General features: G+C 38.6%; 1 protein-coding gene across 1 annotated transcript; it reads right to left on the bottom strand.

The window, feature by feature from the left end:
• Positions 1-258: 258 nt before the first annotated feature.
• Positions 259-6,504, bottom strand: LOC118404790 (steryl-sulfatase-like). The gene is made up of 7 exons (XM_035804135.1): positions 6,317-6,504; positions 4,194-4,315; positions 3,388-3,510; positions 2,468-3,160; positions 2,094-2,157; positions 1,380-1,600; positions 259-1,110 (listed from the first exon to the last, which is right to left on the bottom strand). Exons 1-7 carry the CDS (start codon positions 6,454-6,456, stop codon positions 740-742), a joined length of 1,734 nt encoding a protein of 577 aa, XP_035660028.1. The 5' UTR covers positions 6,457-6,504; the 3' UTR covers positions 259-739.
• Between the last annotated feature and the right edge of the window lie 9,751 nt (positions 6,505-16,255).

The following is a 16,255-nucleotide window of genomic DNA, read 5'->3' as shown; positions in this document are numbered from 1 at the left end:
CCATATATGGTTTTATATATCTGGCATTCCTTTTTACCATTGGCTTTTGAACATCTTATTCCTAGTGCTAGTTTTATTTGCTATTATAAGTGCCCACAGGTACAAATGTTTTTAAAGATTTTAGTTGATGGTAATACTGCATAGATCACAACAGAAATTATAACGTATTTGAGGCCTTCACTGTAATTTGACATACCCTTTTCCTTTACGTTGTAAGAGCAGTATAAGGATTGTTATTATTTGTATGGGCCGCATATCATCTGTAATGATGATATATACAGGCTCCGTTTGTACTTGATTGAAAAAAAAAAACATGTTCTCTGGCGATGAACAAACCGGTGACGAAAACATAGGTATTTTTTCGTTGGAACTAACAATACAGTTCACAAATTCGTAGATGTATTAGAAACCAATAATGTATACTATTATATCAAGTATTATAATATCTTTGATTGTATGTATATAAAGAAAGATTAATCAATATAGATAAATAGATAACGTACAGAGAAAATATGTGCAGCGAAACCATTTGTGGATAGTATGCCAAAGGCGAATGTCCCGTATACAATAGTAAAGTATGTATGGACATTTATGCAACTGTATTTCTCTGCGTCTACGTACTTAAAATCGCGAACCTATTTATTCTAACCGGAGGCACAACCTTTGTCTTTGATTGTGCTGATTTTCCGACATTCCGAAACGCCTAGCTTTTAAACCATAACTTACAAATGGTTTATGATTAGCCGTTGATTCGAAGAGAAGACAAATTGACATTCTCCTGACAATCGCAGAAAGGAAAGTTACAACATTCCTGTAACCAGGGACGAGGGATGAAATTTGACACCCCGAACTGATTTTCAACTTCAGTCAGAGAGTCTACATGCTCTTCCACGGCCTTTTTGATGACGTCGATGACTATTGGGTATCTAGGGTCAGAGCCGACGCTGATTAGTCGGTCTTCAGTGGGATCGCTAGTGACGTCATACAGCAATGGCGGATCATTGTAGGTGACCTCTTGACCTGCGCACCGGCAGATGCGCAGGGAGAAGCAGCCTGTAGTACCGGGGTCCCAGTTGTAGGAAACAAAGTGGGCTTTCCACGTAACATTTCCTGTAGGAAAAACGGAACATCCCTTTCTATCATACACCACTCCTTGGAAAACAAAATGGCTGCGCCCAAGGACGCCAGAAAAGCCAATATAGGTTTTGCTATCACAAAAACACGCTCATAACATTCCATGTCATAATTAAGACATTAAAATGACGACATCCCTTCCCATCATAGACCACTCCCTTAGGGAAACAGAATGGCTACGCCCATGGACGCCAGTAAAACCAATACATGTTTTTCTATCGCAAACCTGTAACAAACAAGCTCACCTTCCCTTGGCATGTACCTAACAGCGTGTAGATGTCCCCCACAGTAGTGGAACAGGAATTCATGAGGTGACGTCACCAGGGCCCCGCCTAGCAACGGCAAGATGTTCCGCCCGTCCATCACCCTGTCCTGGGGAAGTGGGGCCTTGAGGATGTCTGCTACCGTGGGGAAAATGTCCATCTGGCTGGTGGCCTCTGTTACTACAGTACCGGGCTTGATCTTCCTGTAACAATTACAAAGTATATACATTTCTACCTGGCAGATCCCAACTGAACCCGCAGGTAACGCTAGTTCACCTTTATCCGTGGGTTAACCTATACCCGTTGTTTTTAAGAACAAGGTGTTTAGGGATATCAAATTCGACGAACGGTGGTTTAAAAAATGCAGTATATTGTATTTTGAAAGTGTTGCAATTCTCATCCATCATCCGTCAACTTGATATACCCGAATGTACTGTTTTAAGAAACAAACGATATAGGTTACCCTACGGATAAAGCTTACCTTCGCTACATGAAATAAAGGCATCTTAGCTAGGCATGCGCAAAGAGAACCCACAGCATTGCATTAAGTGATTCATTTGGCAAATGTTTTGTATGAATCGATGTAAAACGAGCAATGTGTTGGATTATAACTTTAAGATCAATTTAGAATCGCTAAGATGTAGTTACGTTGTTAACGGGATAGAGTTAGATATTAGGGTGTTGTTTTGAAAATACCTGGGCCACTGCACAACTGTAGGCATACGGATTCCCCCTTCAGAGCCTCCTTGGCCTTTGCCTCCTGTGAAAGCAAAACATCATGATGTATGATAAGGATTTTTATAAGTTTTGCAAAAACGATGAGCTTGATTTGATGAAATGCGAATGCTATCAAATTTTAATTGTGCGATGTGACAGACCAACGAATTGTGAGGGCCCCATTTCTGTATAAAATTCATTCTGAATCTTAATTCATGTGTAGCTTGTATATATATATTTCCAATTGTGTGTTCATCTACTTTCCATATCAATGAAGCAGGCAGGTGCTGACCGCCATGTTGGTGTCCCTATTTGCATCAATTCTATGGATCATAACTATTGTTTTATTTTACCCTTATATATGCCGTTCGACCCTCCTTCTTCCCCAGTTTCAATATGGCCGCCGTTGTCAGACGTGAAGTACACAAACGTGTTGTCCGTCAGACCGAGCCGTTCTAACGTTGCCATGACAACCCCGATACTCCAGTCCATCTCCTCCACGCTGTCGCCATAGAGACCGTGTCGACTTTTCCCGCGGAATTCCTTATAAGGAACAAGGGCAGTGTGCACGTTCCAGTAGGAGACCTCCAATAAGAAGGGTTCGTTTTTGGTTTTGCTTTCTTGGAGGAATCTAACGGCTTCTAGTGTCATTCTTGGAGTGATGGTGGAGATGTTGAATGGCATTTCTATGATGTCATCATCTCTCATCATCACGCAGTTTAGGCGTCTCCCATTGGTCAGGGCTACGTAAGGACAGGCCACAAGTGACCAACCAAATGTGGACAAAAGAAACAACGTTTTCCATTGAATGTACTTGAAGTACTTGAGAGCCAAGATGACAACAAAAATAGACGTCGATATCTCCCACAACCGCAGGTGACGGTAAAGAAGCCGGGCAATATACTGTCCAATCGTTTGTTTTGCCTCTGGATCACAGTCTAGGCCGTTGCTAAGGGGAAGTCCGTAAAAGTAGTCGAAACCGAAATCACTGGGGTGGTGGCAGTGGTCTCCTGCCCATGCGCAGTTTAGACCAAGATGCCATTTTCCTGTAAAGAAAAAGAAGTAACCAAACTACTAATAAGATCCTACTAACTGTCCAGCCAAAAGCTTTCATTTCAATCCTTCAAAAGGTCCAAATATGACCACAGGTATCCGAAAAAGCAAACAGACAGGTACGCAGATACACCAAAAACAATTCCTCTACTTTTGAGAACCTGCTTGGTAACTGAAGAGAATACCCTTTAGATTTTTAAATAAATTAATCTAAACTCACCCAGTAATGCTGTTTGGTACCCATGATCCTTTGCCAGTTGGGGCAATGTGACCTCTGACCTCGGTAAACCGGATGGGATGGCCAGCTGTACAAAAGCCATCGGTAAGTCCCTTCCAGCCATCCCTGAAATATTAAAGAAAAGAAAACAGTAATGATCCAGTGCCATAATCAATACTGTGCCATAATTCATGGTCGATTCCTACAACCTCTGACCGAGTATAGCAATCATCAACTAACTAAGAATGTGTTCAAGTTTTCGTTGTAAGGCCATGTTGATTTCATTATACGGATGACATCCGCGCTCGCACCAATTTTCGGCCGTTTCAAAAAAAAAAGAAGTTTTCGACCACACAATAAATTGTGCAAAGCAGCTGTAAAATGAGCACAAATATTCCTTAGATTGAAGTATCAGATAACAGATAACTAATGCCATAGAATGCCAAAATAAATCTAAAGTCAAAGAGTAAGATGTGAAAGGACAGAAAGAAAAAAATCTAGCTATTGTTGATAGGGGAAGGTACCAGTACAGAAAATTCAGGTGTAGGTCCCGATCATTTCCAGGTCCGGACCTGAACCTGATTGTCTGTGGAAACTTGAGAACTGGCAATACTCAAAACAATGGTAATTTTCTACAAAGGAATCAGTTTGGTGGATTATTGGACTCCCAATGGTATTTTAAAATCCCATATCCATGTAATTAAAGCTGTCTCTGTACCTCTGCTCTCAACTGGACCCCAGTTAGAAAATTTGTCCGTGGCATGACACAGGCGTTGATACAACAAGACATTAGGGAAAAAGGATCTTACCATATCTGATAGGGTATCGTCCGGTGAGGAAGGCAGCTCTGCTGGGGGTACAGACAGGTGCGGCAGCCAGGTGCTGGGTCAACTTGGCTCCCTTAGCAGCGATACTGTCGATATTTGGAGTTCTGAAAAAAATGCATGCAACAACAAAAATTATACACTACGTTATGTTTGACAGGAGATACTAGGAAAAAAAGAATTGAAGTTTTTCAGGCTTGATGTTTGATTTGTTTCTTTTGTAAGCTTTGATTCATTTGCTTTAGTTTTTTTCTGCAGAGTTTGTGTCTGCTTCGAATTCTAAGTTGGTTAGTCGTAGCACAACCATTTAAATACGTCAGTTACATGGATCTGTAAGCAAATTTACTGGCACAAAGAGTACAATTACAGTAATTTTCGTATGATGGACTTTACATATCTCACGGCGGTCGGTTGCTACGGTATTCTTACCCGTTGCTATGCGAGTTCGACAGAGTATCGGGTTACAAGAGGCCTACTATTTGCTAACCGTAAAATATTTCAAAACAAACAAAATGTTATGACAAGGAAAATGTATTAAAAATAAGATTAAATTCGCAATTTCAGATAGTTTGAGTCTTCCCGTTTGAATTGAGATAACTGTTTTGTTCCTATTTTGCTTCCAAAGACGATTATTTTCTGTTTCAAGGAAGGCCTTCAATTTGACCATACTCTTGATAAGATGGGCCGCAATTGCAAGTGCCATGGAAAATTCTCGATTTTTATATTTTTCGTCATCTGAGAGGCAAATAAAATTTTCTGTTTTGGGGATTTTTTGATTTTTAATATTAAGCAAAGTTACAGACAAAAATATGCATAAAAATGGCATTTTTCGCACTTAATTACCAATTATTCAAAATCGAAGGCATTTTTTAAAAATCCCAAAAACAGAAATCTCGGGAAAACCGTTGCGGTCATTTCGAGCCGTCAATGAGTTAAGCTGGACTCTTCTTGGTGGAGATCTTAAACGATGTTTGCACTCATGTCAGGCCGCACGGATAGCGGGAGGGTGTAATTGATACGGGTGTAAACAACACTTATGATATTCAAGGTCACCAACAAAAACGCCAGTAGCTTCGTTACATATTACAGGTCCGCAACAAAGTGAAAGCATAGATGTACTGTCCAGAAAATTGTTTATATTGGTTAAAAACTATATTTTTCGCCTGATTCAAGCTAGTTGGGGGGAAAATACCAGAAAGCACGGTTTTACCTGCAGTGACCGCAGATGACCTAATTCGAATTACGTCAGATGGAACATCAAGGAATAAGGTTCGAATTCGGCTAGACATGGGAGGTTTTGAGCCCGTTTTTGACCACCGTGTCTATATAGTCAAGAATAGAATTACAAAATAGACGACGAAAGCAACATAGAGCAACAAACTTGAAACCGTGACTAGTCGTCATACAACTTGATGGGACTGTTTGTAGTAGAACATACAAAGTCACGAGCTTTGTATGCTTTGTTGTGTCCATAAGCCCTGTTCTTAGTGCAACTACGCGTGGGCACTGTTCATCCTGTCGGTCAATAACCCAGAAGAAAGTGTGTCAAAGTTCATTAAAGCGGTAGGCACTCACTTTCCCTGAGCAAACTACGTAAACTACGTAGACTGACAACAAGAAAACTTGACTAAAATATCAGATTACACCTGTAACATAAAACGCATTCCTTGGCAAAAGCTGTCGCCTTTACATGAAGCCCCCACCCCACCCCACCCCAGTTCATACAACGTGTTTGCCTAATTCAGGAGATTTTGAGCTGTTTCGTACCAGGACAGAATAGGTATTAGTAGTAATATCGTTGTCAACGTTAGGTTCTTTTACGTATACGGCCTCGCTGTAAAATAACAACAAATCGTTAACCAGCCCATGGTCCGACATGCGTAGGTGTATCACTGGCTAAAGTCTTGTTCTTTTTTTTCTGATAGCTGATTTTCACAGCAGCTGGATAATAACTAAATCTCAACTGTCGCACGAACCCCGGACTCACAATGGGATGATTACCAGGCTAAAATAGTACGTCACCAGTACGTCGTAAAAGATTCCCTCCGCCCCTGAGGCGTCGCCAACAAAATCGTACTCCGTATAGAGGCTCTGAGCTTCGTCCTTACCGGATCGTATCGTTTCCGAAGCAGCCGACATCACCGATTCCCAAATCGTCGGCCACGAAAAAGACGAAGTTGGGCCGATCGTCTCCTCGGGATAACGTTAGGACGACGGTCAGGAAGGCGAACAATACAAGTCGCGCCATGATGGGGAGGGGGGCAGGGCGCAGTCGACAGCACCTGGCGGATCTCTAGTTTTCTGCTGGAGGACTGAAGCAGGTGTATTTTTAAAATCTGGCAAAGAAAATGTGCCCCATGGCATACTTTGACCTTTAGTACAATACTTTAGCTGACAGCTGGACTGCTCCATTAGGACAGGGGGTGACAATCTCCTGGCTGTTAGTCTTTGAAATGCCGGAGTTGACTTCGAGCTTTTTGTAACCAAAACAAACCAGACAAATATCAGCTTTGCAGTGGGGGTAAAGACTTGAGGTTTGATATGTAGGTAAATATGTTTTTGAGTAATTGTTTTGCTTAGCTTAACCGGTACCATGTATTGAATACTGGAATTCTTTTTATAGCTCCCACCCCTGAATACTATTTACCTGTTTCCAAGTACTGGTTAACTTTACATTTGTAAGTCATTCTTACCAGTGACGCCTACGTCTATTGGACTCCGTTGCATTACGCTACAATTATGTGTGTGGCACTCAGTCCTCAGTGTATTAGCAAGAAGATAACCTTTGAGTCCAGTGAGTAGATTTTCAAAAGTTAATGATTTATAACAATGGTGGACAAATGTGACACATGTGTAAGCATCCATGTGTTTCTAAGGTAGGGTCGCCGTAAATCAATAAAACGGAATGCAGACAAGTAGATATAAGAAATGCATAACACAAACATAGAAGCATAGAAAACATAGATGTTGAAGTAACGTGCAAAAACAAAACACAAGCATCACATGAACTGTTTCATACATGTTTCTAGGAAGTTTGACTGTGACAATAGACGGTCCAACAGCGTCTCCTATCAAGACAGGTTAGTATTGCAGGACATTCTACCGTGCACAAAGTGAAAACTGGTCGATTATGTACTCCTTGTGAGATAAAATACACACAGCGACTATCATCTATAAAAAAACCGATGCCAAGAATATTTATGCCTAATATCTATACATAAGAATATCCCTTCCCTGTACTTCAATTTTCTTCTCAATGGCGTGTTCTTTTTTTAACATATTGTTTTTATTGAATGGTCTCAGGAAAACAGTGTATGATAGGGGATGCATTTTCAATTTAAAGAAAAAAAACGGCATTTTCGAAATTCATGGCATCGGCCCCTTTTTTGTCTGTATATTGTATTTTTTGTCTAACACAGGATCGAGGAACTAAATCTAAGTGCGAAAACCAAGGTGGGGAAAAAAAGATGGCTAACTTTTCAAAATAGACAAATCTAAACGTTGTAACAAGACCTAAAGTCACAGAATATGGCATGATCACAGCCAACAAGGCATCCATTCATTCAAGAATTTGTTTTGTAATGTTGTTAGACGACTCCAGGAAGAATAGAGTTTATGATAATCATTGTAAAATCTTATTGGAAATCGAAATAAATAAACAAACAAACAAACAAGAAGTGCACAAGTGCAGTAAAAGTAACATTAGTGTGGTATATATACAGGTATCCCTTACCAAGATGATAACTGCACTCATGGTATCCATAGTGGTGTTACATTGACAAGTATCCAACTAAACTCGGCACAAAAAGTTTGGAATATTAACTTTGGCTGATCATATTTCCGTTGTTTCTGCATCAATTTTGATGTGTTATATATCAATAGAAAGCGTGTGTGATTTCCTTTCATATGGTATCAAACTCCTTATGGCTATAAATTCTTGGAACGAGCACCAGGGCTACTTACGTCAGTGGGTCACGAAAAAAAGTGCCCAAATTTCAATTTTTGTGTTCAACTCTGTATCATCCTGCTGGTATGGGTGTGGGTGTCAATGATTCAATTTACCCTTTTTTTCACGTAATCTTTGGTATACAGAGCATCCAAGTTCATCTTTAACATTTGAGAAGAGTATGTGTGCCCTTTTGGCTGTTGATGACCGAATCGAGGTGTGGAGGCGGCAAGGAGAATGCCACGCTGACTGTCGCACGGATAGAGCGTAACAGCGCGTAGCGCTTGGTGGAGGCAGTGTCATGGTGTGCTGTATGTATGGCTGCCACACGAAAAACGAAGTTCACCCTCATCCCAGACAAGACAACCTCAATGCTGTGAGATACAGGGACATCATTTTCCATGCACTCGCAATGTCATACCTCGTCAGCTGGTGTGCCGGACCCAAAACAATTCTGCATGTGTTAGTTTCCAACTGCTGTCACACAGAGCATGGATCAATGCAGTCTGTGTGCGTGGACGGGCGGTGTATTCTTACAGAATGTCCTTCGTCCCCATATTGAAGGGGTAAGACATTGCGACTGAATACTGAATGGAGAATGGTGTCCCTGTATCTCACAGTATTGAGGTTGTCTTGTCTGGGATGATAGCCAACCTTGTTTTTCCTGTGGCAGCCATACATACACCACAACAAGCGCTACGCGCTGTTACGCTCTATCCGTGCGACAGTCGGCGTGGCATTCTCCTTGCCGCATCCACACTTCGAATCGGTCATCCAACACCCAAAATACACATATAATCTCCTCAAATGTTGAAGATAAACTTGGATGTTCTGTATACCAAAGATTACGTGAAAAAAGGATAGATTGAATCCTTGACACCCACACCCATACAAGCAGGATGATACAGAGTTGAACACAAAAATTGAAATTTGGGCACATTTTTTTCGTGACCCACTGACGTAAGTAACCCTGGTGCTCTTTTCACGAATTTAAAATCATGAGGAGTTTGATACCATATAAAAGGAAATCACACACGCTTTCTATTGATATATAACACATTAAAATTGATGCAAAAACAACGGAAATATGATCAGCCAAAGTTCATATTCCAAACTTTTTGTGCCGAGTTTAGTTTGACTTCTGCAACTACGATCATGGATATCTATCTCGTGTCACTTTTACAAGTACAATGATTAGACCACAGGAAGTAAAATTTATGGGCATCTGCGCACTCATTAATTTTCGCCAGATATAAAAAAAAAAGAATTTTATTCTTCTTCGGAGATGGTCAACATGACGAGAAAGTACCAAAATGGAAAAAAATGTGTTGTAGCCTAATGATTGTACTCGTATAAGTGACACTAGCAACCCCGAAGTAGCAATGGCTAGTTGTAGAAGTGAAACTAGTTGGATAGTTGCAAAAGTGACATCACTATGGAAGCCATGAGTGTAGTTGCCAACTTGGCAAGTGATACCAGTATACCACACGAGTGTCTCTTGTACTACGTCTAGTTCACTTCTTGAATACAGGAATGAATTAATGATTTGTTGTCTGTGCTACAAGTTTTGCCATTTCAATTCTTGTTACAACGTTTGTGACGTCTATCTTAATTTGAATATTTAGCCATCTTGTTTTTTTATGCCCATCTTGTTTTTTTCGCCGTATCTCATTGTTTTTGCATTCTGTAGAGGATGCCGTCCATAAAATTTACTTGCTGTGGCCTTAAGCTACATTACAGCCTTCTTGTTCATATTGGAATTTTTCGTGATGTTGCACGAAGCCGAAAAATACATTGTATCGTTCTAAAATCAGGCGAGAATCAATGAGTGCGCTGATAGCATCAATATTTAGTTGACGTAGCCTTATAAAACTTGCCTTCGAATATGCTGGACCACTAATTGATGTGGTGTTATAAAAACCTAGATGGAAGAAAGGAAATACGTACTCAGTCACGAGCAAAGTGAACACAAAATCAGACCAATCTTCTAACTTTTAGTCGTGCGAAACGGTGTATTTTTAATATTTAACCCTCAATGCAATTCTCCAACCGGCTTGAATATTATATCAAAAAGTTTAAGTTTTAGAGTCGTCTACCTCTGATACAATAAACAGTCACTATTCATGAAGACATTATGCTGACGTCAAAGCCTCCCTTCGTTATTTCGTAAACAGAAGATGAAAGCTCCCCAAACATGCCACAGATTTTCTTACCGGCGCAGTAACACCTGATAAAATGAATAATGAGTATGAAACATCAGCAACGATTTTGTTATTTCTTCTCAAGCTTTATTAGTCTAAGCGAAAACTGATGATTATTCAACGTTTCAACATGGCAACATAAAAGACTGGAGGGTACTGATGATTTGTTTGTTGGAATCATGACAAAGCGCGTCCGTTACTAAAGTATTGTTTATTTATCTAAGTATTTACTGAAAATCAGTAAAAAAAAATCAATATACATCATGCAATGTATGTGGGTTGTAGAAGCACATGTTTCTTCTGACCATTCATTTTGTGTTCAGTTTTTAATCTTATGATTGACCAATGTGTTAAATTTCGAACTGTCTAAATGATCTTCTGTTTGAATTTGTGTAACATTGTGTAACTTATCTTACCGGCACAGTAACACCTGGTAATCAGGAGTTAATCCTCACAGCATCAGCAACGATTTTGTTATTTTCCACCCAAAAAATTATAAGTCTGTAGCTAAGCTAATGAATATTAAACTTTTTCACCATGGTAAGATGTGAGGTTGTAAAATACTAAAAAAAAGTGTTCAATAGCATTACTCAATACAGTGCTAGCCTGTTTATTTGTTCATGAAGATTATAGACAAATTACATCAGTGTAAAAGCATGGTCGCAACTTCCATTTGTTGTTTTCTGTATGATTAATATAACGTATTTGTCTCATGATTACTGAAATCAAAATAGTGTCTGGTTGAATATTTCCTTTATCAATATGTACAATAATATTGATCCTTGCGGTATGTGATTTTGTTAGTGGCATTTTATTTCCTGGTTTTCTTACCTCAATGGAAAATGGAGGTATTGTGTTTTTTTTTTGGTTGGGCGCACGCGTGTGTGTCTTTATTATGTCAGCTTGTATATATTTCTGTGGGTAGGTGTTGTAGACCCCAAATTTAACGATTTTGAGCCTCCTTTCGGCCGACCTTGGTACTGCAGCACAGTTGTTTGTATATTATGTTCTCGACATGCCATGGTGTTTTAGCAGCGCACATAGCTTTTCATTTCAGGAACATGTAGTGTAAGTTTGGTCCCCCTAACAGCTTGCTCTTGAACTGCAGGATGGCTATTTTTCTTATTGGTAGAGCTGTCCTTAAGCGCCACTGTGGGTGGTTATTCTTACTCATCAAATTATAAAAAAACACATTTATTTCATGTGGGCATACGTAGCTATTCTGTATCTGTATGATTTATGAAACAGTGTTTCTCTTCAAAGTGGCTAAACTGGAATTTTGAAAATTATCAAATAAAGCTAGGCATGAATGCTGTTCGAAAATTGTTTAAATAATTAAGACCTCAGGATTTGAGATTTACTGTTCAAAGACATTCTGCCACTATAACTCTAACCATACCCACTCATCAGACTTCAAGATTTACCACACACAACGCCACAGAACAGTCAGACGCTGAGGGTTTCAACACTTCAACATTTTATTATTATTCTTCAACCTTAACATTTCTTTGTTCTTACAGTACAGTATGCATGGTGGTGCCAATATCAGTCATATTTCAGCTTGTCATGCCATAAAATGTTCACACTTCCAAGACTAGCTTTTAGATATAAAATGAATACAAAACGTATAACATACCTTCAACATACTACATGTTTGCTATTTTTGTGTACGGTTATAGAGCTTTAAATTGTATCATAACATACTACATGCTTAATATTTCACTCGTGTTCACATTTACTTTACAGTTCTATTCAATTTGTATACATCATGCATACGTGGTGTTGTTCCATACCACATGCATTTATCAAATCTTTAAAGTATATATTAAGTTAGCAGTAGTGCACACTATTTATTGTTTCGGCTGCAACGAACACACAGCCAGGGCTGCCCAACTAGCCTATGGCTATTACAAAGGGCTAGCCCTGCTGACAAACACATAAACAATAGATAGAGTGCACACTATCGGTCTTATTTTGGTTCCCATCTCATTAGACAATGTCCAAACTTACAATGCCAATTAACAAAGTGCATAAGATGTATATTGTACAGAGAGTACAATTATAGATTGATGTTACCGTGCATGTGATACATATAGTACGATTATAGACTGGGTTTTACAGTGCATATGATACAATATATGAATTACAATTGTAGATTGTAGACTGACTATTATAGTGTATATGACACCTTGCACATAAAGTACATGATCATACACTGATACATTGTCTATAAAGTACAATGATAATTATTATAGACAATTTATAACAGTGCATATATGATTCATTGTACAAGGAATAAAATTGCAGACCGGTTGTTACAGTGAGTGTGATACCTTACACATAGAATATAATCATACACAGATTCTTATTGTACATATAGAACAGTTGTAAACTTTGATTGTTGCAGTGTATATGTCACATTGCACATAGAGTACAATTATACACAGGTTCTTTATAGTACATATGGTACATTGTACATGGAGTGCAGCTGTAAACTTTGATTGTTGCAGTATGTATGTCACATTGCACATATAGTATAATTATACACAGATTGTTATCGTGCACATGATACAATGTACATAGAGTACCATTATACACAGATTGTTATCTTGCACATGATACACTGTACATAGAGTACAGTTGTAAACTTTGATTGTTTCAGTGTATATGTCACATTGCACATAGAGTACAATTATACACAGAGTGTTAGGGTGCATATGATACATTGTACATAGAGTACAATTATACACAGATTGTTATCTTGCACATGATACATTGTACATAGAGTACAGTTGTAAACTTTGTTTCAGTGTATATGATACATTGTACATAGAGTACAGTTGTAAACTTTGTTTCAGTGTATATGTCACATTGCACATAGAGTACAATCATACACAGAGTGTTAGGGTGCATATGATACATTGCACATAGAGTACAATTATACACAGATTGTTATCTTGCACATGATTCATTGTGCATAGAGTACAGTTGTAAACTTTGATTGTTGCAGTGCATATGTCACACTGCACATAGAGTACAATCATACACAGAGTGTTAGGGTGCATATGATACATTGCACTTATAGTACAATTATACACAGATTGTTATCTTGCACATGATACATTGTACATATAGTACAGTTGTAAACTTTGATTGTTGCAGTGTATATGTCACATTGCACATAGAGTACAATCATACACAGAGTGTTAGGGTGCATATGATACATTGCACATAGAGTACAATTATACACAGATTGTTATCTTGCACATGATACATTGTACATATAGTACAGTTGTAAACTTTGATTGTTGCAGTGTATATGTCACTGATACATTGTACAAAATAAGACTACAGTACAGCTGGTTGCTTCACACACCAGTCATATCAACTGGTGCCATTGTCAGTCTGTTACGTCAATCTTTGTTAGGTGACGTATTAATGCACTAACATTGCATGTAAATATCACATAAAGAATAATTGAAATATGAAGCTAAATGTGGCTCTAAATAAAGTCAAAGTCAGAAGCACACAAGAACACGTTTAGAGTCTGTAGTTAGCTTAAGGTGGTGACCACGCACTGCAGTGTGCTTATAGATCACGCCAGTAGGTCTCGAGTTCGAATCCCAGTTGTTGTAAGCCGTCCCACGTGCGTGATACATGAAGGGTTGCACCCTTGGTCCAATTGATTGTTTAACGATGTTCAACTATTCATATTGGCACTTCTCCAGACTTTATACGAGATATAAACTTGTCAGTGAGAATGAGAGAGTGGGGGGGGGGTATTGTACCGGTAAAGTGTTATTTTTTTTAGTAATGAAGCTGGGAGACTTTGAGAATGGAATTAATAGAGATATATTTTCTTTGCACATCTTTTATTTTTTTGATGCAAAAAAAAATTGCATGCTCTCTTTTTCTCTTGTACATTTTCTAACAGATAATGTATCAAAGTGCACATAATCAGCCGCATTTTGTGGAATTACACTTGTGGTGAATTTTTCGATGTTTGGTTTCTAATGTTTTCTAAAAGCAATATGACACTTACTGATCCAATGCAAGTGTTGACACTTCCTTTATCTTGAACACTTTCCGAATAAACAGCACAACCAAGAAGGTCAGTTGCTCATGTGATATTAGATAAAACATAACAAGACGAGCGAGTTTTTCTTATCGCTTCTGAAACTAGCTCTGTAGCCTAGCTTAAGTCGGGCGTTGTCAGGTACATTGTATTCAGCCCCTTAACCCACGTGGGGTACACAATTGAAGCAAATGCTACTTCCGACGTCCAAGAGCCTAAATACTCTCTAATCAGTCATGTTTCTAACGGTGTAGCTCTTTATTGGTGTTGTGTAAACGAGCAGTTTTGGGCTAAAGTCATGTATTGCGCGTATACAGCTTTACCATTGTGATGTTTTATGAATTTGCAGACTAAGAGGCTTTTGGCCATCCATATCTGTACAAATGACAGATGTCTTGTTATTTACTTTGTTGTTGAAAAATTCTCCACACATGAACAAATTAAAGGCATGACAGTACTGGCTATAGTACGACTAGTAAAGACTCTTGTAAGAATAATTACAGAACGGTCCCGTTCTTTTACCAATAAATATAATGAATGTCATCATAACATAACATAAGATGCACATTACCATTATATAGACATTACAGAAAATCTATCATTTGTAAAGTCATAAACATCAATTCATGTTTTAACATAAGCTAACATCAGTTAACATATGGGTTGGCACCACCATAATTGTCTTGTTTATCAATAATTACTCCATTTCTATTTGATTGTCTAATTTGCAACAAGTATTTTACAACATATAATCTTTAACCATGAAGGAGTATAGCTTGAATGGAAAGTGGCTGTACGTCTAGTTTTAGATATTTGACTCTTTCTTTGATGGTGTAAATGGTATGCTCTTTCTTTAAAACCCAGAAAAACTTTTCTTGTGTGTTCACCCGTATGACTTCAAAATTTTTGTTGTGTGTTCACCCGTATGACTCTACTACTACTTCTACTACATCTACTACTACTACTACTACTACAGTAACTACTACTACTAGCACTACTACTACTACTAGTACTAATTTTACTTCTACTCAATAGTCTCTACAACCTCGCCGCTTTCCTGGGAAAAGCAGTTCAAGTTGTACATTGAAAACTAAGGAGGATAACTCCATCTCATATCTGCATCAGTCGGAGAGTTGTGCAATTTTGTTAGAAATCAGCCAATGATATAAAGAATGGTAACATAGAGTCGATTCCAAGTCACCGCGAGGGTTGCCATTGTCATCATTTACAAATGGTTTCAATTGTTTTCAATTATATATTCATGGTGTCTCGGAATGGACTCTACAATTACATTACAATTACAGATTTCCAATCTGCAGTATTCTTTAGCTTTCAAGTATATGTATGCAAGTCTGCTTTTATCTTATTTTGATGGGACACGAAAGCCACATATCAGTCATTCATCACAATTCTGCCAATTTTAATGTATGTTGTTCTTTTTTTCTGCTTTACATGTTAATTTTGTCATTGTCTCCATGACTTTGCCCCCCCCCCCCCCCCCCATGCATGATAAATGATAAGAAATGACCTCTTGACTGGCTACCACAGTCAAGAGGTGATGTTAGCGGTAGGGAGACAAGAAATGGAAATAAGCTTGACTACATGCCAGTGCGCACTAAGCGCTTCAAAACAAGCCCAATACCATACCTAACCCATCTCTTGAACGAACATGTGCTTAAATAGCCGGTCTTTGTACATATTGTATCACATGTATATTTATATTAGAATCTATTGTCTTAACCTTTTTAATGTATTTATTGCTGGAGCAAATTGTTTTAACATAGTGGCTTACATGCAATTCAGCCTACGGCTGCGAGATGTCCAC

Source organism: Branchiostoma floridae, chromosome 17 (assembly GCF_000003815.2).
Source record: "Branchiostoma floridae strain S238N-H82 chromosome 17, Bfl_VNyyK, whole genome shotgun sequence".
Taxonomy (NCBI): Eukaryota; Metazoa; Chordata; class Leptocardii; order Amphioxiformes; family Branchiostomatidae; genus Branchiostoma; species Branchiostoma floridae.
The sequence above is the reverse complement of the archived record's forward strand: the minus strand, read 5'-3'. Positions and strand labels throughout refer to the sequence as shown.

Coding starts and splice junctions, on each gene's coding strand:
- LOC118404790 (XM_035804135.1), bottom strand. CDS start 6,456: ATGGCGCGACTTGTATTGTTCGCCTTCCTGACCGTCGTCCTAACGTTA. Junction 3,161..3,387: donor GTACCAAACAGCATTACTGG/GTGAGTTTAGAT, acceptor TTTTCTTTACAG/GAAAATGGCATCTTGGTCTA. Junction 1,601..2,093: donor ACAGTTGTGCAGTGGCCCAG/GTATTTTCAAAA, acceptor TAATTGTTACAG/GAAGATCAAGCCCGGTACTG.